The sequence below is a fragment of the Protopterus annectens genome, chromosome 9.part0 (assembly GCF_019279795.1).
Source record: "Protopterus annectens isolate FY-2018-M chromosome 9.part0, PAN1.0, whole genome shotgun sequence".
Classification (NCBI taxonomy): Eukaryota; Metazoa; Chordata; order Ceratodontiformes; family Protopteridae; genus Protopterus; species Protopterus annectens.
Window position 1 is genome coordinate 630,143,380 of NC_056743.1, and position 25,913 is coordinate 630,169,292.

The 25,913-nt window shown below is 38.4% G+C and overlaps 1 protein-coding gene across 1 annotated transcript in view; it reads right to left on the bottom strand.

Moving 5' to 3' along the window:
• NOTCH4 (notch receptor 4) overlaps positions 1-25,913 on the bottom strand; it is a 563,400-nt gene that overhangs the window by 227,007 nt on the left and 310,480 nt on the right. The window contains exons 16-17 of the mRNA XM_044083199.1: positions 22,403-22,555; positions 20,842-21,070 (exon numbers count right to left, since the gene is read on the bottom strand). Coding sequence (XP_043939134.1) covers positions 20,842-21,070; positions 22,403-22,555 — 382 coding nt within the window. The remainder of the gene's footprint in view (positions 1-20,841; positions 21,071-22,402; positions 22,556-25,913) is intronic.

Genomic DNA, 25,913 nt, shown 5'->3' on the forward strand with positions numbered 1-25,913 from the left:
CCTGTTCCAATGGTTCTGCCTAAATTTGGGTGTCTATTGCTCTATCCTGCTGTGGTGCTTTCTGAGTTAGATTTTCTACACAGAATCCTTTACTTTGCAGGTACTCCATAACCTCTGTTTCTATTTCTTTAACTTCTCCATTACTAATCTTCTTTTCTACTTTTCCTCTTTGTCCTCTTATTTTTTGTATTGTAAAGTGTTCCATGTCCAGATTCTTTTGTCTGTATTTATCTTCAAATATCCTTGGTGCTGCTCTTTTTGTGTTGCTTAATTTTGCTTTCTTCTTTGCATAAATATTACACCATATTAAATCTCTTTTTCTTTCCCATGTCCACATTTCTTCCTCAGATGTATCCTGATCTTCCTGTTTCTCCTTACTTTGGGGACTCATTCCATCATGTTGTGATGTAACCTGTGTTAGATCTTCTATACCAAATCCTTCACTTCACAGGCATTCCATAACCTCAGCTTCTATTGTTTAACTTCTACTTTACTAATCTTCTTTTCTACATTTCTTCTTTGTGATATTATTTTTATTGTGAAATTTTCCATATCTGGATTCCTTTGCCATATTTCTCTTTTAATATCTTTGGGGCTGCCTTTTTATATTGATTAATTTGGCTTTCAACGTTGCATAAATATCGCACCATATCAAACTTCTCTTTTTTTCCCATGTCCATATTTCTTTTCTTATACTTTTTAAAAAATCTCTAGGCTTTGTTGTTTATATTTTTGCACTTCCTCAGATGCTTCTTTTTACAAACAGATCAATGTTTCTTAGTCTATATTATGTTTTTCACAAATCTGTTGTATTAATGAACACACATTTTTATTTGAGGCTTCTGACAGTTTTTCTTGTGGAAGTATTTTTCTTTCCTCTAATTTCTCTCTTAATCTTTTTGTATATCTTGGGCAGCCACGGTGGTGCAGTGGTTAGCATTGCTGCCTCACAGCATGAGGTTCTCCGGTTCGATCCTCGGCTGGGGTGCCTTCTGTGCGGAGTCTGCATGTCCTCCCTGTGGTTGCGTGGGTTTCCTGCGGGTGCTCCAGTTTCCTCCCACATCCCAAAGACATGCTGCAGGTGGGATGGACACCCTAAATTGGCCCTAGGTGTGAGTGTGTGCATGTGAGTGCCTTCTCTGAAGGGTTGGGCATCGGGCTGGCAACTTGACACCGTAAAACTCCACTGCTAATCATGAGCGGACAAGGTGATCCGCTGTGGTGACCCCTAACTGGGAAAAGCTGAAAGAGGAAGAAGAAGAATCTTTTTTGTATATCTTGTGTCTGGAAATTCTGGATTTTTGCATAACTTCTTTCTTATCATCAATAGTTCACTCTATCATCTTTATGGCTCTTCTTTGCACTGTCAATTTTTGTGATTTTTGTGAAATACTACTACTTCCTTCTACAATAGGGGGGCCATCCTCACCCTGGGATTGGCCTAGCCCCATTTTAGGAATGGTTCCATATTTTGAGGAATCTACACTGTCATTTTTTCCAGTCCTGTTACCAGTGCGCCTACCTGGATTGAGCACTGTTTTATCCTGGATCTTGTGTACTCAGCTGTCTTTTTTCCTTTTTAACCTACTTCTGTCCATGATATATGCTATATAAAATACAGTCTATATATATCAGTGTCACCTTTGTGAGATTTTGTAAAAAAACAGGGTTCACCTTGTGAAGGTACTCACCAAGACTTGAGGATGAATTCAATTTCAGCAATACCACCTTCCTTTTGCTTACTGACTTATCATCTCTCCATTCGGACCGCTGTTGTGTTACTATTAAGGTGGGCAGATAATCACCGATGCTGTCAGGAAGTGTTCCTGTTAAATTTATAACAGTGGATTTATTGGCAAGGATACAGTCTGATGTAGACTGTCTATTTTTTTATCTTTTCTAGTTGCAGATTGGATAAGTTGGGTGATGCTGAATAGATTCAGGGAATTTAAGATCATTATTGAGTTATAAGATTACTAATCAGTGTTGGGATCCCCATTATTATGGTTTCTTGGGGCAAAATCTCATTGGTTTTTATTTCTGATTTGAGCCATGTTGCATCCTACAGTTATATCTGGGGAGTAATGTGATAGACATGCATGCAATTCTTGAGTCTTATTTATTATACTCCCGAGGTTCATGTTAAGAAGGAGCAAGTTTGATCTTCTAATGGATGGGCATGCGAAGTTAGTGGTGGCGTCAAATGTGGGGGGTTGGTGTATGTTGGTTAGTGGTGGGTCTGGGGTTGGGATGTATGTCACCACTAAGTTTAAGCTTAGTTTAGATGCATTCTAATTTAGTTTCTGTGTGTCTTAGTTTAGTTTCTATGTGTCTAATTTAGTTTGTGTGTTTTCAGCTGTGAAGATAGTAGAGTGCTAGTTTGTATTTTAGGATTGATTTATGCATTTTATTACATGTTTTTATATATCTGAAAGTGATTAGATTTATGTAGGTGGTAGGGAATAGTTCTGGGGATATGATAAGAAAAGTGATAGTGAAGGTAATAAAGAGAGAACTGGGGTAGGTGGGTAGCTTTGAGTTGGTGAGAAGGTCATTTTAGTATCATGTAGTGTGTGCTAATACAGTTAGGGTTAGAAGCATTGCTAATTGGATGAGTAATATTTTGTGAGAGTATTTGAGAAAGGAAGCAGGTTTAACAGTCTATAGTGAGAAAAAATTATAGAGTGAGAATGATTTAGTAGGTCGAGTATATTAAAATTTTCTAGATGTAGGTAACATTATAGTAGGTGCAAAATAATATAAAAGTGGATTCTTAGAGGTTAGACTATAAGTTTGTATGTTATAGTGGAGAGGTAAGGCTGAGTTCTGGAGTTGTAATAAAATCTAGTAATAAAGATAGGGGTGAAAGATGAAGGGTAAAAATGGGAGTAGATGTGAGTGGAGATGAATGTGGTTGGAGAGTAAGTTTATGTGTATTATTGGTTGGAAGGGGTAATGGGATGAGTTACTGGGGTATAAGTTGAGGTAAAATAGGGTGTGTGGGAATTTTGGGTAGGGTAGATTAGGGTAAGGAACAGAGTGAGCCCATGTATGGTAAAGTTGAACGCAGCGAGCTGCACCTGGTCACGAAAGTTGAGCGCAAAAATCAATCTGTGGGGTCACCAATTTATCTGCAAATTAGTTTTACTGGGGCAAAGCTGTATTTGAATTATAAATAAGAAGTTACAACTATATTCTATTCCTACTGATATTTTATAGTTTGTGTGAACTCTTCAAGCAACAGTTTATTGAGCATTCCTTTGTTAGATGCTTAGTAGTACTTTGTCTCTACACATAAAATTTTGCAGTCTTGGCTGCTGGTTAATTGGGGTGAAACCAGAGCCGGTTCCAGCACAAGTCATCCTAGGCAGCTGCCTATGGACCTCTTCCTAGGAGGGCCTCTGGCTGGGGAGCTGCCACAACATTTAATTTTTAATTAAACAATTTATAAAAATGGCATTACTTCTTTAAGTCTGTAAGGATGCACTCTGCATCCATTCATGTGTCTTTAGTGCAATGTACATACACAGATTTGAACATTGTTGCTTCCTGCTGCTTTTATGTGGGATGTGGAACTGCTACTCTGTAAGGTACAAGTGTTCTTTCCTCTGCTAGGGCTGGCGTGTGTGTGTGTGTGTGTGTGTGTGTGTGTGTGTGTGTGTGTGTGTGTGTGTGTGTGTGTGTGTCTGTGTGTGTGTGTGTGTGTTTGTGTGTGTGTGTGTGTCTGTGTGTGTGTGTGTGTGTGTGTGTGTGTGTGTGTGTATGTATGTATGAAATACCCTCGGGATGGAAGGTTAGTTAATTATATCATTCAGGCTCAAACCCTGTACTTTGCCTACTAGCAACAATAGCCTGAATTTTCTACACCAACTGCCCAACTGCTTACTTAGTCATCAGGGGTGCATTTTCAAAGAATGTGAGTTTCTGTACATTTTCAAGGAATTTTGAGTTTCAAGGGGAAAAGAAATGTATTATTGCTCATGCTAAGTCTGTTTTCAGTGGACAACTGTTTTGTTTAGCAAATGACCATCAGTGTTTCTGCTATAGAATTTGAAAGCAATGTTAGTAGCGCAATGGGTAGCATTCTTGTCTTCCTGCAGAAGGCTGTGGGTTCTACTACCACACCATGTAGATGGATTGCTGATACTGTGGTGCAGTTTAACGGAGGATGGGGGTGCTGCACTCCTGAGTGTGTCCTCCTTTGGATGAGATGCTAGTAACTATGAACCTGTTGTTGGTTTGTCAGTCATTCCCTATTACAATATTACCAGTTTACCATTTATTTTAATGTAACATAGGCAATTTATTCTTCAAGAGCAATAGGCACTGAATTTGTAGATGAAATACTGTAATGTAAAGTTGTTTGTCAGTAGCAACCTCTTCATTAATTACAGATCTCTTTAATATGGAATTATTTAGATGACTTTTATTTCTGTAGAAATTGTGCATATTAGCTGGTGTTGGTGGATTGAAATGACAGACGTTTTAGTGGTCTTTTATGGTTGAAATGTTCTGAAAGGGGTAGTTTTGTCATTATTGAACTTTAAAACACACTAACATGTGGTGCTGTATTATACAAGGAATATAATTTAATACAATGAGGAAGGTGAATCAAAGAACACATGCATGAATGCATGGTCCTAAAAATGTGTAAAAGGGGCCCATGGTTTGAAAACAGCCCAAAGGTAAACTTAATCTGCCATGGGCCATATGCATTTTCATTGAATGTGGGTTTCAATGCAGTTTCAATGAATGTGAGTTTCAATGGCAGAGAAGTTTACTGTTCATGCTAAGTTTGCTTTTATTGTGAGACAGTATTTTCTTGTTTAGCACATGACTAAGTATACCTCTCAACTATACAGATTGTTGCAGAATTTTCTGATTTTTGCCTCATATTTTTGGTCTGTTTTTTTATAAAATTATGTTTTTCTGGCAAATTAGTAACAAATCATTCAAGATTGAAGTTAGAAAATAATGGCAGACATTTGAGTTTCAGACTTTATACCCTTCAAAAAAGTCATGCTAATGCAAAGCCTGTTATTCTATCAACTTTAGAAGTTTGTAAGTGTAATATTTTAACATTGCCCTATGTTTGGGCCTTTGTCCCACTTTTATTTATGGCTTTGTCCAGATTTCTTGCTGTAAGAGGTTGACAGTGTTTGTGGTATAAAATTTGAAATAAAAGAGTTAAATTAAATCCAGCTGTGAAATCATTGCATTAGTAAAGAAGTAAATAGTATACATAATGAGGAGCAATAGCCAAGTAATGGGACACTAGAATGGTCGGGGGGGGGGGGCACTAATCCATTACCTTGTCTAGGACCCATTTGACCATGATTCAACTCTGGTTGAAACTCTGGGAGCAAGGTTCTTTAAGTACTATTGTTTCCCTAAAAAATACCAGTGGTGAAAGGGTTGTGGTAAAGTTCTTGTTAAAAACAGAGTGAGATGATTCTAAAATATGGCTTTGTAGGATTCTAATTTTGTTACTGGGTATATGTGAGTTGTTATATTTTTTTCTTTATACTGAGATGTAGAAACAAGTTAGTTGTACTATTTAAAAAGCTTTATTTCTCATGATAGTTACTGACTACGTCCCAGTCCAGCTTGCTTACAGTTGGAAAAGCCTGATTCCAGTGAATTTTCTTGCCCTTATATATTGCATAGATTTGCTTAGCTGTCCTTATTATTTAGGATAATTACAATTATTCTTATGGATTATATTTGAAATATCCACTTTTATGAGACCCTTGCCTGTTCTTGGGTGCAGCAGCCACATAGTTCTGGTGTGTGGTTTCCCCCCAGTTAATGTAAGGTGGAAGGCATACACATTTAATAGGTAGGTGGGATGGTTGATGGTCTGGGAGGGCTATTCAGATAGTACCTAGGTGGAGAATAAGGAAAGGAGACCAGCTATGTTTACAGGAATTTAGCAAGAAAATGTTGCAGTAGAGAGCTTTAAAGTTAGCTAGTTAATAAAGATCAACATGCTGACCTTCCCTACTCATCACTGAAGCAGCTCTGCCTGCTATATTAATACATAAAAGGCCTCAGGGAAGTAGAGTAGTTGTGGGTCCTCACTAGTACAGTACATCTGAGCCACAGGTTTAATGATGTATTGCTGTTGTTCTTCTGAAAAAAAGTCCTGTTATGCGTCACAGGCAAGCATTGTTTGTCTAAGACACTAAGTATCAGCATATTAGAGCATGTAAGTAACTCTTAGTTAAAATTGATAGTGTACAGCTTTTGTAAATAAGTAACAAATAACGTACTTCATCCTTTCTGTGTGATTAGTATCTGACTATGTTTAGCATTGTATTTCTATCTTTACATGGCTGCATGGGAGAACTAAATTATATGGTCTAGTAGTGTATAAGAGGTATTAGAAAGTAACAACCACAAAAAACAGTAGTAGAGTAGTAGTAAATCTGTTTATTCCACTTATAGTAGTAAATCTCTTTATTCCACTAGTAAAAACTTTCACAGTAGAACTGCTTCCTCAAGCATGAAGTAACAGAATAAAAAGCAGGTAATGTCAATTAGTGTAAATCTGTATAAATATTATAGCCCTAATAAAGCTGTTTCCCATAGGAAATCATTGGCTTTGCAGTTTCTAACCATGTGATTCACTTGTTCAGGGAGATGTTTCCCTTCGTCAAGTTGGTGTGACCATGGAATTGGTATGTATAAGTTTGCTGGGTATGGGAGGGCTTGCCTCCCACATCAGGGGGAGCACAACCCTTCCAAAACACTTAAAATAGATTTTTTTCACTCTTCTGAGTTTTGGCTTTTTTTTTTTTTTTTTTCGTCCTTTTGGCTCACTGGCTTCAAGGAAGTTGGCATTTCATAGTAGAACTTACAAATTTTCTAATCAGCAATTAATGCAGGAATGAAGTGAAAAGTGTGAAAGAAAAGAAGGTTTGGAGAGAGTAGATCAGGAAGTGGGAAGTGAAAAGTGGGGAGCACTACAGACAGTCTCCATATAGGGAAAGGCAGTGAAGGTTATGTAGCGGGAAAGAGGGTGAGCAGGTTGTAGGGCAGGGATGGCGGGTGACAGGACATGGGAGAGAGAAGAGTCACATACAAGTATCATAGGCTTACTAAAATGCTAGATGAAAGGGGTTAAAGATAGAAGATTGCTTGAAGAAAATTCTGTTGTTGGGGTTGCTGGAAACGTGCACATGACTATCATTTTAAGTGGATGAATAGTAATTCCCAGAATGTACTGTATTCAGATATGTGGTGAATGTTGGGTGGGAGTAAGTCCCATAGTTCAGGTGTAAGAATGAAGAAAGTGTGCCTGGTGGATGACAGAAAGTCCCAAGATCTAGGCAGTAGTTAGCAACCCTTTTCTGGAGTCTGATGTCATATATAAAACCTCTGTGGTTAGTTTTGTAAATGCAAGATAGTCCTAGATTGTAATACTTGTCTTAATTAGGAAATTGTGTACTGGCTCTATTCCCACCCAATTACACTACATCTAGGCAGAAACCTAGCCAGTCAGACAGATTTTCTTCTTATCAGTGGTTGCTAACTTAGGCCTACTAGCCATTCATCTGATATACATTCTTCACAACATTACTTGCCAACTCATTCTCCCCAGGGTCTTGTTTTTTTTTCATATAATCCAATTTATTATGCTAAATATCAATGCAACAATTAACCAGTCCAAATCAACTTCCCTCAATGTTCAGTTTCTTTTTGATTTTGTTTCTTTTCATTGTTTGTAAGAATTTATAAATATAGTGAAGCTTTCTGGTTAAACGTAGAACTGCTAAAGTCCTCTTATAGGGTGAAAGTGCTAGAAAGATCTAGATTTATTTGGACAAAAAGAACCACATCAGCATGTATTCATTTTAATTGCTTGCCTTTATTTTTAATCTTATACTTTTTAAATATGGCTAAAATACCACTTTGGTAGCCTTTTAAGGACACCAGAACAATATTTAAATCATCACTGTAACTCACTTAAATAATGAATAGAACAACGGTTCTAGTGTCAATATGCAGTTTACGAGCACCAACGTGAATGAAACTCTAATGTCTGCCATTATTGACTGACAGTAAAGATCTGTGATTAATGAGGGTAGGACAAATAAATAATAAGAAACAATGGGGACATTCTAATAACTCAGTGACAGGTAAGATGTATATGGTGTATATGTGTGTGTGTGTGTGTGTGTGTGTGTGTGTGTGTGTGTGTGTGTGTGTATCTGTATATATATATACATGTGTGTTTGAATGTATGTACGTCTGTGGAGAAATGAACGGTTGAGTGCACTTGCTAACGTGATCCATTGACCATCAGTGTTAACTACCATAGGATTGTGATGATTTGCACTAGTGGTATTTAACAGTGATTCAGATACATGCAAATTAACTGATAATGAGGCTAATGAGTCTCTGAATCAGATTGTTCTGATCACTGGGGCTCATTTTGAATCCTCAGGAATATGTACACATATTTACAAGTGTTACAATTTAAAGCTCAATGGCATAAGTATTGTAATATAAATGTAGTATTGGGAACTATATCATGCAGACCCAACCTTAATTAACCAACACAGACATAACACACACCTTCCTCCTAATTTTAGTTTTCCTACTGATATTTTGCAGCTTTATATATTGACAGGGATTTATAAAGGTTACCACAAAGTGTGGACTACATGTACACTTAGTGTAATCTTTCTGAGTGACTAGAAAACACAAAAAGTATATAAGAATTTTATTGAATACATATTGTGTACACTTAGTGTAGGCTTTATTGAATCCCGGGGAGTGTCTTTAAAGCAGACACATCTGTGTTTTTTAATAAGGATTTTTAATGCATTTTAAGACTTGTACATTTATAATATGAAGTAGAATTTTATTCCACGAGGCAGGTCTAATTTCTGAAAAGGCTGTTTCACAGCAGCCTAGCCTAATAATTTTTTACAAACATTTTATTTATTAAGAGGGCTTTCCTACTGATAATAAGAAGCCACCTGACTTCATTGAAGAGTCTATAGGTTAATAGAAATTCTTCATATAGTTTAAATTATAATTTTAAGGTGTGTGTGTGTATTTTGAGTTTATTTTATATGCTGTACATCTGTGATCATTAGAGTACTGAATCTCAGTTTATTGAGGGAAATCATGTCAGCTTTGTAGCTGTCATTTTCTTCCTAGAACTGAAAGCAGATAAAGGGACAGATGAGACAACACATGGTTGATGCACAGAGCATTTAATTATATTCATTATATTCAATTTATATACATGTTAAAGGACAACGCTCTCCAAGCTGCTGAATCCCTTACAAAGGCACTCTATGAGCACCTGCAAGAATGCATGGATCGTGCTATTCCAATCAAAATCAAGACTCACTCCTCCAAGAAAAAGAAACCAGTCTGGTGGACCCCTGCCATAAACAATCTATACAACAGAAGGAGGAAACTAGTACAGAAAAGAGTAAAATCCCAAGAAGGGAAGACATCCCTGATCAGTATCAGCAAGAAACTCCGATCCCTCATAAAATTATCCAAGGCTAGCTTCGAAAGAAAAATTGCCAAGGACTCCAAAGATAACCACAAAGCGTTCTTTAGCTATGTCAAGAACCTAAGTGGAAACTCTCAGATCTGCTCTGAGTTAGTGCAGAATGGCACAAAATACACTGAACCAACTGATATTGCCAACATTCTGGCAGACAGGTTTAGTGCAAATATCACCCCCTAAAGGGCCCATAACCATACCAGAAGAATGTACAGCCCCAGAAATCACTGACACACAGGTTAAAACAGCCTTATCCAAAGCCAAAAACACAGCTTCAATGGGACCGGACAGTGTCCCAGGCTGTGTCTTACACGAGCTCTAAAATGAACTAACCCCTCACCTAAACACACTGTTCAAACTCAGACTCTCTACTGGCTATGTACCCATAGAGTGGTGCACAGCAACAGTTATCCTGTTCCACAAAGATGGAGCCACAACGGACACCAGGAACGATCCCCCTGTAAGCCTGACTTGCCTGGTCTGCAAGACTATGGAGTGCATCATCATGGAACTCATTAACAGAGACATTGGGAACCTCCAAACACTGGACCCTACCCAGTTTGGTTTTGTTAAGGGCAGATCATGCCTCCTAAACCTGGTGGACTTCTTTGAGACAGTTACCAAGGCTTTAGACGAGGGAAAGTAGGTCCACACAGCCTACCTAGACCTCGCAAAGGCTTTCGACACCATTCCCCATTCTGGTATTATAGACAAGCTCACCAGCCTGAACATAAACCCCTACGTCATGAGATGGGTTGCCAACTGGCTCACTGATAGAACCCACACGGTGAGAGTTGCAGGCTCTAGGTCTGACTCTAAACCGGTTACAAGTGGCATCCCCCAGGGCTCAGTCCTGGGACCCCTCCTGTTCGGTATATACTTCTCAGAGGTACAGGCAAGCACAGGAGGACTATGGCTGACCAAGTTTGCAGACGACTGCAAACTGGGGGCCATAACTGACTCTCTGGCTGATATAGACATCCTCCAGAAGGGTCTCACTGAGACGGATACCTGGTGCCAAAATCATGGCCTCAAGCTAAATGCCAAAAAGTGCATAGTCATCCCCTTTGGAAAAAACAAAGTACCCGTGAACTACCACATAAGTGGTAGTCCCCTAAAAACAGAAAATGTAATAAGGGATCTGGGGACCCAAGTAGATAGTAATCTCTCCTTTGATAATCATATTGCCAAGGTGGTTAGAGAATCCTTCTATGTGGCCCACCTAATCACAAAAGGGTTCACATCTAAAACAAAAGAGGTTATTGTGGCCCTCTACTCATCACTCATCAGACCCATCATAGAGTACAATGCCACATTTTGGATGTACCTTACAAGACAACTGCAACAGCTGGTTAGACCACAGAAGTACCTCACCAAGAGGATTACTAGCCTCAAACAGATGCCCTATGCAGCTCGACTGAAGAAACTCCAGCTGTACTCGGTTGCATACCGCTTAGTCAGAGGTGATCTCTGCCTGACATACAAGGCCATGTCCAACCCAGAATTGATGGACATGCTCCACCTAAAAAAAAACCAAATCCCCGAGAGCCACACGCTCTAGGGATATAAACCTCACCACAACGATAAATAGGACGTGCTGGAAGAATAGATTCCTGTCCCAGAGACTCCCCATGCTTTGGAACAGGATTCCAATCTACATTAGGCAGAGCCCCTCACTAACACTCTTCAAGAGAAACCTTGACGAGTAGATGGGAAACAGAAAATTTACCCCGGGGATCACTGCAGTGGCTCTGCTGGATAGAGGTACAGGGGACTAATGGCTCTGCTGGACAGAGGCACAGGGAACTAATCTAAGGGGGGGTGGCGAAAGCCAACACATTCTGGCTAGGCTTATAGATGCCCTCAGGCAGATAGCCTAGTACTTACCTATGAACCTATTTGTGAAACACAGATACTGTAAAGGTAAGTTTTTAGCTGCATAGTATGATCACTTATATAAGCTAGTTTATACACTGACTTAAATTTTACATGACTCTGCTACACTGCATTAAGTTCCTCCATTGTAATGCATTTTCAAAAAAAAAAAAAAAAAAACAGCCAGTAGCCACTAGCATTGAAAACAATTATTTGATTCCTTGTTTGTGTAATAGGACAGGTTAATGTGAGGTACCTGTGTGGCACTATTAAAAGTAAGGTGTGTAAAACAAAATGGCAGACGTTTGACTATGAGGGAGAGGGAGGTTTGCGACCAGGAGTGGCGACTCATGAAGAACCTTGACCAGATAATGTAGGATACCAGGAGTCTACCTGTGGATATTTCTACGGAATATCATGACTCACACTGTGCATACTCAGCGTGTGTCAGAGACAGGCTTGTGGACAAGCAAAAGAATCAAGATGGACTATAAGACTCTGCAAATGAACTGAAGATGAATGGTAAGCAACAGGGAGTATAGTAAGCAGGTGAGCACTCAGTTTTTGGAAATGAACTCTGAACTTTCCGTCTTCACTATAAATAAAACACACTTGAATTAATAAGGTTGTCTGCGGTGTTTGCTCTATAGACTGCTAATGTACATGATGCATGCTTAATCTCACATGCTCATGTGCACTTCTGCACACACACAGACACACACACACACACACACACACACACACACACACACACACACACACACACACACACACATGCATTTTTTCCTTTACCATTTCATGTTTTTTTTCTGAAAAAGACTCCAGCCTGGCCTATCATCCTTTCCATTTATCATGTGCATTCATAATCCAGATTTGATTTTTCTCTGAACCTCACACTGAAGCAGGAAGACATTTTTATTTTAATGATCATGTTAGCTGTGCATACATTATAAATTGCTCACATGGCCATGGCTAATTAGCACTCTGAATAATTTTTTTTTGTGGAACTGTAAAAACAAAAGAGAAATATTCCACTGTGTACCTTGGCAGCTCAAATTGTTTAGATTTCAAGTATTATAAACATGCCATGATTTCAAACTCTTCATATCCATTACTGGCACAATATTAAGTGATTTACTGTCACGTTAACAGGTTCCCTGCAGGAGTGACTCTGCTATGTTATAACAGATGCTTACACATGATAATTCTTAAAGTAATCACAACATATTTATTTTTACTCTTTTAATTTATTAAATATCTCATTGAAAACCTCCTAGCTTGAGACTTATATAAAAGTAATTCATCAGAAAAAAGAAAACACATATCCCAGCATGAGTTCTGAAAATTTAAACATAATACAAAATACTGTGCCAGCCCAGACTTAACGTGATGTGAACAGTTTAATGGAAGGGCAGAGCACAGATATGAAGTGCTATACAATAGAGAGCATGTGCACAATATTCACCCACAACATAACAAGGTTTGCATGGGGCTTTATAATACGAATTTATGATTTGTCATATAAATAAGAGATAATTTAATTTAGCTTGTTTATTTGTTAAGTGAGCAACTGACCTGGTCTAACACCTTTCAGCTATGAACTGGAATGTACGTGTAAGAGTCAATGCAGTACATACAGAGATTTCCAGTAGACTGTCAATCAGCATATTTTTGAAAGGTAAGAGGAAACCTTGGAGTACAGAGAAAATGCACAATGACTCATGGAAAACATGTGGAGTTCACACAGACGGTTCCCATAGGACAGGACTGAAACTTGGAGTTGTGAGGCATAAGCCTTAGCTACCCATCGGATCACGTTGTCATTCACTGTACAGAGTGATTAATGCTGACACTTTATCACAGTAATACCCATGTGTTTAATTCCTATGCTATGAAAAATGGTCAGAAGTACTAGTTGTACAGCTAATACTAATATTATTCTCCAGTACACACAACTAGTACTGTAGTTACTAAATAGTAGCACAGTACTCAGGTGTACTGATCTCAGTACTCAGAAAAAACACAGCCACCTTCTCTGCTTCTAACTCAGTAGTTGGGATTAGTCCTGTGGATACAGATTTCTCCTCATTCTAACTCTTTAGTTCACTTTTCCGTCTCCAATATTTGACGTCTTAGACTACGAGTCTTGTTATTTCTGAATTATTACTATATTATGGCTCATCCAAAGAGAAGATGTTGTGTAAAATATCAGTCAACTCATTCTAAGACTCATTTTCTGTTCCACTAAAATATATGACTTATAATGTATTTCCTTTTTGGAAGCTCTTTAACAAACTTAAGGTAATGTTATAAAGAACTTTCTACCATATCAGACTCAGAGATGCAGAAAACAAAGTCAAGGCAGGTAGGTACAGACTCGATAGAGGAATTTCAAACTGGATAAAACCTGAAAACACCTAGCATTTGTGCAGTATTAGGTCTCAGTACAGACTTTGAGAGATAGGGCTTAAACACCAAGTACAAAAAGGGCAAATGGTTCTTATCTCTGCACAGGTTCTTTGCGTCAATAATTCTGGGTTTTATTCTGTCTTAGTTTTGTGAAAAAGTTGTTAGAATCAAATGAGCAGAACCAGACTAGCAAAGTAAAACTACACTGGTGATTTAAAAATACGATCAAGTAAGTAACATTTGGTTTGTTGTTAAGGATTTGTTCAGCACTACAATTTACTGGAGAAGAGTGCTTAAAAATGAAAATTTGAGAATATGCTCTGTGCGTGTGTGTGTGTGTGTGTGTGTGTGTTTGTTTTCATGTTATGCTATCTTAAGTATGTAAGTTATGTTATTTTTAGTGTGCTTAATTTGGACATAATTTTATGCAATGCCTCCTTCACTGACTTATTAGGGTTATTTGTCTGGTAGAGCCTTCATCCACTGTATTAAACCCTCTTCCATCTGCAACTCTACATTCACACAATAATGACATACAATAATGTCAGCATTTAGCATGTGTCTTCCCTGATAATTTAGACATACATAAATGCATATGGAAGAAGACCCCTGCTTGGTAAAGTCCACCTGCCTACTGTAGCTATACCTTGTATCTGCTGTTTCCTTTCCAACCTTCTGTCTACTCATCTTTACCCAAATCAAACTTCCCTTTAAAGCTATATTCCTTCACCATCTCTGGCAATGCATATGGGTGGCACATAATGCATTTTTTGAAGATTTAAATCTTATATCTTTTACTTACTACTCATAACTCTCTTAACCCTCTCCGATAAGAACTAAACCAAAAGGTTCTGACTTAATTGAATAGAGCATCCAGGTTACAGCTTTCTTTTTTCCATCACTCTTCTGGTATATACATTTACACACTTTAAATCCTTTCCTTGTACTCCATGTCCCATATTTCCTTGCAGTCTTGGTAACTCTGTTGCACACTATTAACTAACTTAGGTTCCTCTCACACAATGGCCTCTAGAAATGAACACAGTATTCCAGATAAGGACTCCACAGTGCCTAGTATAATGGCATCATGTCATCTACATCTCCTCTTACAAACTGCCCCAGCAGAGTGCTGATTTTTCCTGAAACCAAGCCATTACCTATCTGTCTACCTTGGTTTACTATTAAAATATCGAAATAAAAAAAAAGGTACTTAACAGCGAACTAATTAGCCAAAAGTACACATTACCTAACGGTCTAATGTTGAAAATCATCTGTTAATGCCGAAAATGTCAAACACTACATTTTACGGCACTTACCAGCAATGCCACCCTTGCCGTAGCTCCCTAACTACTACACCTAAAATCCCATTTATGCAGGGGGGCAAGCCCCCTTGCACCCCACCCCCCAACTATATATTCCAACTCAGAGATCGCACTACAGTGAGGAAAGGGATGTAGTTCCCTAACTGCACTGTACCGCGATCCCTGTACATCCCTTTGAATGTTCATATTTGCGAAGGCACAGTACATTCTCAAATATAGCATTCGATCATTTACCTTGCATACATATGAACTATTCAAACATCTGTAGTTCGGATAACTCATAGGCGTACAATGCTACGTCAAAATTTTAATAGTAAACCGTCTACCTTACCAGCTACACTAGTGCATGGACGCAGAATTTTCATTCCATAAACAAAGTTATAATTTGGTACTATCAGCAAACAAGGCAACCTTATTCTCTAAAGCCAGTGTGACTTCTGCCTCACATATGCTGACCAGAACCCATCTTAAAATGACAACCTCTGATGTTTCACTCTTCGGTGGTTTCTTGCTTGATAATTATCTGTGAACTGCTACCCACTGCTTCATATCAGACAATCAATTTCTTAGCTAGCTCACCAGTCTGGGCTCTGCTTCCATACCCTTTTATTTTCACACAGTGAAGTCAAAATGCACTGTATCCCCAAGTTTTCTTTGTCATCCTTGGACTAGACCAGATTAGAATGACAAAACACTACACTGTAATTCCATACGACTGTCCATCTGGAAGACCTATCTCAACTCAACTTAGCTTTTATTAGTGTGGTTTATCACAAATTACTTTATAAGCAGGAAAAATTTGAATGCGAAATTATGCAAACAAAATTCAGAAAGAAACAGATAGAATACACACAAAATAAAATATCTGTCAATGCAGAGACAAAAAAGATATTAAGAGACAAACGTATAATATTAAGAGACAACCATAAGTACAAATATTTATGTTGTTTGCTGTCTATGCTAGAAGTAGATACTTCTTTGTTTACTGAGAGAAGACTGGGGCCCTCATCAGGAGGTATCGTGTTCTTTTTGCCTGGCCTTTAATTCTGTTTCTGACTCTATCATTCTGTCTCTTCCCAAATGTTTAGAGGTTTCATATACTGCAGTTACCCACTGGGGTCACTAGCCTCCCCTTCCAGCTTTAAGGCTAATTATCTATCAATCCTTCCTTCCCCTCATCCTCAGTTTCTTCCAGGAGATCTGTTAGACCTTCTTGAACAAATGTTGACAACCAACTTATTTACCTTGTCTTTCCAAACATCTAATTTCGGGTAACACCATATCCACATCTCTATTCAATGTAGTGCATGTTTCCAAAAGACATTTGCATCATGTTTTGTTCAGTAAATGTCACATGCAATAAGCTAATTGTTTTCTATTTATGGTATTAGTGGATGTCAACTTATACAAACTCATTTCCTTTGAGGCTCCCCTTTCCCAGAGTGCGTTACTTCTTCTCCCCACTAGTAATTTCTCCCATGCATATTTCAGTTTAATGTGACTACTGTTTAGTTTACCCTTCCATTCATTCTTAGAACTCCAGTTTACCTTCAACATCTCATAAGTAGACTCTGACATCTATTTCCTAATTATTCCGCATACCCCAGTCATCTATCACCCTAAATCTTTGCTGTTCATGCCGTCTCTTCACCTACTTAATGAAAGCCATAATTCCTTCTTTCCTAACCTTATATGCTTCGGGCAAAAGTAATGCATCTGAAATGCTAATGGTTAAGATTATAAAAACATCTTTGTAAACTGGCTGCACAAGGAGTTGGGGGAGTCAGCCATGCAGAGCTTTTTTTTTTCAAAGCTATCTGAAGTCACAATAGCCTACTGACCCAGATACACCAATGACTCACACTTAAACTAGACATCATAGCAAATTTACTGCAGTACAAACTCAGTTTTGTGAATAGCTCCTAAACATGAATAGAAACAATACCCACATTTTCCAAGTGTCCAAAATGGCCTGCTCATATACACTAGACTGCCTCTTTTCTAATAACCATAGCTGTTTTTTTTCTACTGGTTCATCTGTTTAAAAATAATGTGCTCTTCTTCTACTTCTGTTCTGGGTCCCATGTCTGCCTTTTTTGCAGAGCAGGGGACTTTTTTTTCTCATGGACAACTGTGGACTGTCAGGGATCACTTCTTTGAAATGGCCTGAATTCATTCCTGGTGGTCCATTTGTGTTTTGGGTGTCATCTCATCTCCTTCCATACCACAGTTTGTTTGTCCACTTTCTGGTAATGTGAAAAATTTCTTAAGCGCAGGTCTGGGGACCTGCTCATCAGCTTACACTCACAAAAGAAGTAAATCTAGAAGTCTGTAAACAGAAAAACAATGTGGAAATGTGAAGCATAAAAACAACAGTAAAGCAAACAGCCTCACATAGTGACACAGCCCCAGCATCAGAAGGAGTTGCTAGTCTTGGCAAACAGGCCTGAATCCAGTTCAGAAAAAAAAACAAGATGCAAAAATAGTCACAAATCTTGGCAAAAAGGCAAAAACCCAACTCACAAATCTTGTTCCAGGTACCACATGTATTTATCTGGACAAATACTGATAAAAGTGATAAAAACCATAGACCAGGCCAAGCGCTTTCTTCCCTATTACTCGGGACTTCTTCAGAAACCTGATTACAAAGTTTAATTTCCTTTTATAGATCACTCATTTCCTCAATTAAACAAGTGCCTCCAAATTTAAAGTCACAGTGTGTAAAAATGCAAAACTCAAGTTCTACTTAATGAATGATGAATAGTACAAATAGTAGTAACCACTGACAAAATACACTACACCTAAAGAAACAGAAAATTAAAAGATAAAATATACTATTTGCAGTTTTTAAAAAAAAAGAATGCATACAGTTAGCATGTTCAGAAACTGTGAACATAATCCAACATGTAAGCTCTGTATATATGTAAAATGTTATATCATAAACACGTGTCACAAACTAAGAATACAGAAATCCTAAGTATTTTGTCTAGTGACACCAAATTTTCTCAAGGTGAGTTAAAACCTATCCAACAACAGCAAGTTAATCACCACCAGTAACATATTTGTAAAAAATGCATTAACAAAAAATGTGCTTGCAAGTAAAAACAAACTAGGTCTGTGACCCAGATAAATACTTAACCCTAAAACAGCTAGCTGATTTTAACCTCAGTATGGGGACAATGGAAACGTTGTCATTAATCCCTGGTGCAGTAGTGGGAGGCCCAGCTTGAAAAAAGTGAACTTATCTGGCAGTTGAGACTCAATTCAACCACTGCACCAGAGATTAATGACAGTATTTCTATTGCCCACTTACTGAGGTTAAAAACACTGGATTTATAAAATCAGTTGTTTTAGGGTTAAGTATTCTTTATGATAATTACTATTTGTACTATTCATCATTCATTAAGTAGAGCTTAAGTTTTGCATTTTTACACACTGTGACTTTAAATGTGAATACAACTGGTTAATTGAGGAAATGAGTGGTCTATAAAAGAAAATTAAACTTTGTAATCAGGTTTCTGAAGATGTCCCAAGTAACAGGGACAAAAGCCTGGTTTATGGTTTTTATCTCTTCTGTTGGTGTTTAAATAAATACGTGTAGTACCTGGAATGAGATTTGTGAGTTGGATTTTTGGATTTTTTTAACAGTTGCCTGTTACAGTAAAAGCCATATTTTGCAGCGAGCTTACAAAGCATCAAAGGGATCTCATTGTTGAAAGGTTTCAGTCAGGAGAAGAGTAGAAAAAGTGTCCACAACATTGAATATACCATGGAATACAGTGCAGACAGTCATCAAACAGTGGAGAAAATATGGGACAACAGTGACGTTGCAAGGAACTGGATGTCCCTCCAAAATTGATGAAAAGACAAGACAAAAACTGGTCAGGGAGGCTGCCAAGAGACCTACAGCAATACCGAAGGAGCTGCAGGGATTTCTGGCAGGTATTTGGTTGTGTACTACATGTGACAACAATCTCCCATATTCTCCATATGTCTGGACTATGGTGTAGGGTTGCAAGACGGAAGCCTTTAATTACACAGAAAAACATCCAGGCCTGGGTAAAATTTGCAAAACAATACATCGTCTCCCAAAAGCATGTGGGAAAATGTGTTATGGTCTGATGAGACCAAAGTTGAACTTTTTGGCCACAATTCCAAAAGGTACATTGGCGCAAAACAACACTTCGCATCACCAAAAGAGCACCATCCCCATGGTGAAGCATGGTGGTGGCAGTATCATGCTTTGGGGTTGCTTTTCTTCAGCTGGAACTGGGGCTTTAGTCAAGGTGGAGGGAATTATGAACAGTTCCAAATACCAGTCACTTTTGGCCCAAAACCTTCAGGTGTCTGCTAGAAAGCTGAAGATGAAGAGGAATTTCACCTTTCAGCAAGACAATGACCCCAAGCATACATCCAAATCAACAAAAGAATGGCTTCACCAGAAGGAAATTAAAGTTTTGGAATGATCCAGCTAGAGCACAGACCTAAATCCAATAGAAGAGAGAGAGAGAGAGAGAGAGAGAGAGAGAGAGAGAGAGAGACACAGAGAGAGAGAGAGAGAGAGACATTTTGAAGGCTCTGTGTGCCACATTCTCTAGTCTTTGAGTCCATCATAGAACTGTAACACCCAGAATGGAAAAAATATCTGTTGTAAGTCACGTTATTGTCACTGGTGCTGTTAAAAGATATAAAAAGATATTCCTTCCATGCCTCTCATCTACCCTTGATTTTGCAGAATGACCCTTATTTTGCCTCATATTTTTGTCCTGTCCCTCATACAAGCTTTTTATTTTCTGATAAATTACTGGAGATTATTGTCAGCAACACAACACATTACAGTTTATTAAGTCATATTATTCAGAAAATGCATGCTGATACAAAATCTGTAGTGATTTTAACTTTCAAAATGAATTTGAGAGATATTTGGATATCGGTCTCTGATTTTGGGCCTTTATCCTCCCATTGTTTTTGGCTCTGGCTAGAATTCTTGAGTAAAGTAGTTAACAGGTATGCTTCCCTCTCTTATGTCATTAACTATTTTTGGTTCTGTTTATATGCCTTAATCTCATAAAGCATAACTTTTCACCTGTCTAAGAACACTTACTTTGTTTAACCATCTGAAATTTCAGGACCTGCTAAGGTGAGTAACGAAATAAGGAGACTGAATGGCCAAAGGATTGCACTTGCATATAAGTTCAGGATGCCACTTCTCAGAATATTCCCTTTTCTATGAGATATGGTGATCTTCGAGTTGGTATGTATATATGTTCACATGGGGGGAAGGTGTGCAGAAGGACCTTGCCCCCTGCAAAAAGAAGTTTAAAGGAGAAGAGACATTTTCAAAATTTGTTCTTCTCCTGTGTTTTCAAGTCTTTTCTTTCAGATTTTTGGCACTCAGAATTTTGACTGCTGAAATTTCAGTAGTGAGCCCTCTGAGAATTCATTTGAGAAGTATATTATACCTGTACTTGTAACAGAGATTATGATATAAATAAGACAATTAGGATGATGCAATTAAAGATGCTGCATGCCTGCCTCATTAAATTACAAAATAGGTAGAAACTAGAGTTTGATGCCAAATATAAATTTGTTTTTAGTATTTATTACTTTGCTAATGGTAGTATTAAGAAGAGATGTTTTTACAGTTTCACACATTCATGGCAGACTGATGAACAATCTGTTGTAATGATTTTCATCACTTACCTTTCTGTGCAGTCAGGGATGTTTGTCTCACACTGCACTCCCTCAAATCCCTCCTTGCATTTACAGACGTATGAGTCCACGTAATCAGTGCATATGCCACCGTTCTGACACGGAGCACTGGAACACTCATCGATGTCCTCTTCACATGTCACACCACTAAAACCTGGGGCACAGCTACAGTTGAAAGAGTCAGTCTGGTCAGTGCAGTTTCCACCGTTCAGGCAAGGATCTACAAGAACAACAAAAACATCATATCTGTTGGTTTACCCCAGCATAGCAGAACTTAAAGCATATCTTTGTTAAGTAAGACATGCTGCTGTGTCACAAGTGAACGTAGATATAGTAGATATATATTTCAATTTACAGAATAAGCTGTATTAGGCAATGCACAAGCTAAGGAGATAATACGTTTGTTCCTGAAAGTCAAAGGAAATCATGAAAATGCTCTTTTGTGGGCATTCAGAAAATATCTGTCATTACTAGCAATTAATACCAGAGACAATTATAAATGTTTTTACTGCAAAATCCGAAAACCACTTATTAGATATAAAATCTGCATGCAAACTCCTCCACCTTCAGGAGACTGCAGTTTACAGGGGGAAATCTCTACTCTGTGGGGAAACCTGATATTTCATGAGCTGTGTGGACTTAGAGTAACTTACATAGATTACTTCATTAACTTTGCATGTCTGTACTTAGAATTTTTTTAGGAAATTTGAATCAGACAAAAAAATTCATAGCTGGTGTTGTGTTTACTTTTAAAATGCCTCTCCCAATGTTTGGAAGCTATGACATATGAGGGTGTCACGGTGACAGAAAAATGGGATATGCAATCAGATTTGATTGTATTACAAAAAAGGGACCATGATACTGTGTAAACATAGCTGACTAATGTGCATTTTACTTAGGGGTATGCATACAGTTCTTAGATAACTGCAAGGCAACCTAATGTTCCAACACCATATAAGCCAGCTATGTCTGCAGTGGTTTGATAGCTTTTTAGTGTATATGGATGTTTGAGTCCAACTCAGATGACCTGGGAGTGATTAATAACCCCAAGTACTGGAGAAGCCCATCAGGGATGGTGGGATCCAGCAGTCAGTTTCACCTCATCCATTCTAGGGGAGGGAGGCAGCCCACTGTACTGCTGGTACCTTCTAGAAATGGGGAGTATAACATACAGTTATGGGTTGTGGGTGTGTTCTTGGTTCTGCCAAGATGCAGTTACACAGCAGCTTTCCACAGGCTGACGATTATAGTACTGAGGTGAATATCAAACGCTTCTGTAAACGTGCATGTTGTTTTGTACTGATGGATTATAGCAGAAGTCACTATGTTAATTGTATAATTGCTGTATTACTGTTGTATGTTGCCTTTTCTGTCTGGAACTTGTATAATTACTGCACTAGTCTTTACTATTATATTTATATAATTTACAGTAATCATTTCGTACAATTCACTTTCATATTCAGAGGCTTTCTTCTCACAACTCCTTTGAAAATGGGACGTTGCATCTAATCATTTCCTGTTAGCAAATGCTAGTAACTAAATAAATACTTACTGGGTGTGCAGTCATCTACATCTGTCTCACAGCGTTGCCCTGTATACCCCGCTGTACATGTGCAGTTGTATTTGCCATCAAAATTATTACACATTCCACCACTGAGACAAGGCTTCTGCAGGCATTCATCAACATCCATGTCACAGATAAGACCTGGAAAAAGGAAAATAGAACTAGTTATGAGGAGAAGCAGAGGGAGATGTGCCGTAGGACTGTGCTGATGACGAGACAGTAATAGTTAAGAGATAGCTCTGCATTCTTCTTGAATATCTTGAATGATTACAAAATACTAGAATCGACTGTCTCATGGCTACATCCACCATAGTCTAAAATTAGTATAATGTCCGACATTTGTCACTAGTTTCAGGACTGGTACAGTGTGTTTCTATAGCAGTGATATGTCCTATTTCTAATTATTTTATTTCATTCATGTCTGGCAGTGCTTGTATAACACTAAACATGTCAGTTTATATACATTCTGCCTTCATGCCAAACATTTTGATATTTTTCTGTAGCTCTGTCTTCTATCTGATGGATGCAAAATATTATCATTTATATATTTAAAGATATATTCAGCCTGATATGCTTTCTCATTTGCTGTGCATGAGATTTGCAGTGGATGTTCCTGTAGTGGTCAGATGTCTGCATTTCCCTAGCATGCTGCTGCTTGCTATGACCATACTGACCCACATATCCAGGATCACCTGTACTTTACTTGTGGAGTCTGAAGATATTACTTCAAGTATCAAAGCTTTACGAGATAGTAGAAAAATCCATTGTCTAGGGAGTCTAGAGACTGGATCAGCGTATTGAATTTGGGCCTTTTACGTTATAATTGCATTGAGACTGCTTGAAAATATCTATATTTCTGTTTCCTAGTTCCATTATGAAGGTAAGATGAGCATTAATGTGAAATAGTTACAACCCTCTGTTCACAAATATTCATTCATATTTTCATCAATTCATTAATTTGCATTACTTGCTTATCCAGTATAATCAGGGGAGATAGCACACATCCTAGCAGACAGTGGGCAAAAGTTAGGAATTTATTCCTCACTGACATGCTAGTCAGTTGGAGAGACACGCACACTCACACATGCACACACACACACACACACACACACACACACACACACACACACACACGCACGCACACGCACGCACACACACACACACACACACACACACACACACACACACACACACACACACACACACACACACACACACACACACACCCCTACAAGCACACATTTACATATGCACACAAACATATAGGGGCAGTCTGGAACCTCACCAAACCATCTGCCACATGGTTTTAGCATGTGTAAAGAGAGCAGAAACCGTAGTAAAACATGTAAACTCTGCAGAGATGGCACCCAAGCTGGAGAATAAATTGGAGAACCAGATGCTTTGAGGCAGTAATGCTAAATGCTGCACCACAGTGTTATGCTCATGTGTGTGTGTGTGTGTGTGTGTGTGTGTGTGTGTGTGTGTGTGTGTGTGTGTGTGTGTGTGTGTGTGTGTCTATAGCCAGCTGTGCACCTAATAAAAGGCAGGCAGGGCACAACATGCCTAAACCCTTCTCACTGTTAGAGATCCAGCAGTTTTGTTCCTTTACTGTGCAGGACTAAGGGGAGGTTTAATGAGGGAATGCTGGGTATTCATTGCAGTGTGTTCATCCTGATGCCAGTACAGGGATCCAATGGGTATTGCCAATCTGAGATCATAAATAAATGTCACTCATTTGCCTGACTTGCTGAATTTAGCCCCAAATACTTAACTAGTGGCCAGGGACAGCATGCTATGGAAACGCTTGTTGGTGCATGAGTATGTAAATCATTCAACATACAAACCATAATCCTAACCTTGCAAATAGCTTCAACCTGCCCTGTAACAGCTGCCCTGCTGAAGATGGAGACTTTTCATCTCTGATGATTGACTTCCTAGTTCAATTGCCAAGTCAAGTAATAAAGTGAATACTAGGGAAAGAAAAGGCAGGACAGATTGTGCTATTACCTCTCTTTCCTTTGTGGGAGTATGACACACCTCTCAAATGTCCCTCTTAATTGCAAATAAAACTGCTGACTTTTGGAGAAAAACTGGTAAATTACACTTAATAAATAATGGCAATAATTAGTTACAAACTTTTTTTACTTCAGAAAATCCATATTAATTCACATTATTTTATTCTGTCAGTGTCTCAGGTTAATAATACTAGTATTTTAAAAAGTTTCCCTGATTGTCCCTGATTATTCCTGGCTTTGCCACTGATTCTGCTGAGACTTGTCTTTCATTCGTTGAGAGCTATGTGTTGTGGCCCATTTCAGCCTACTTATTACCCACAATGGGGGTTGCAGGCACTACCACAGGAAGACAGTGTGCTGAAGGGGCACCAACAGAGCTTTTCTACTGGAAGCAGCTTTCAGGGAAGCATGTCTGCATGTGCCATGTTGACATCACTGCCTACTAGTGTGGGGGTGGGGATAGGAGGAGACCAGAATGAAAAAAAAGATTCCTTGTTCTCAGGATAGTGCTGTACCAAGATGTCTCTGTCTTCTCTTTGTCCTAATTTGTCAGAAAGTGAAGGGTTACCAGAACTTATAGGTTCATAGGTACTCACTAGGCTAATGATATGTGAGGATCTTAAGAAGCCTAGTCATACATTCCTAAAGTAGTTTTTAATCCATATGCTTTGTATGCAAATAACCCAGAGATGGCAGAATAAGGTTATGTTGGCACATTTACTTGTTTCCTCTCTCCATGGGGGACATGCCTGCTAAACCTGGGGTGAGTTTATGGTTTCCCATCCATTTGTCCAAATTACGTTTGAGTAGAGTAAGACAAGTACTTTGCTTTATGCGGAGCCAAAGGCAGTTTCACAGAAGAGGTATTATCTATGCTACATACATAATCCCAATGTGTTCTATTTATGTTACAAAAGAGAATAAGATCCCTTGAGTGGGTATTCATGTGACTATTAGACTTTAACATTTGTATTAGGTCTGACAAGATAGGGTCTGCTGAGGCTCTATACGTGAGGCAGAGGTTGCCTCTCAGTAGTCAGTATGATATTGTGAAGAGGATAAAGACTTTGAGATGCTCTACATAGTTTTTGTAATTTAGGCCCTTGATTGCTTTTAGTGAGAAAGCGTTATGGTTGCTCCATTTGTGAAACATGTTTGTACAGGTACATACTGAATGGGTCATTATATTCGATGACTGACCTGAAGAGAGCAGAGCACACAGTGGAATTATTATATCCTAGGACCTGGACACCAGACTTTTAGATATAAGCTGTATAATGGAAGAGGACTTCCTTACAATAGTGGCTACATGGTGATCAAAGGACAGTTCATTGTCAACATAGCTTCACAGATCCACATTTGCGGGATCAATTTTCAGTTGTATGTTGTCAATGTGATAGTTACAAGGGAAGTCATACTTATATATTTTTGTCATTTTGTTTTTGTCCATGGTTTTGACATCAGATGTTTGTTTTAGAAGGGCG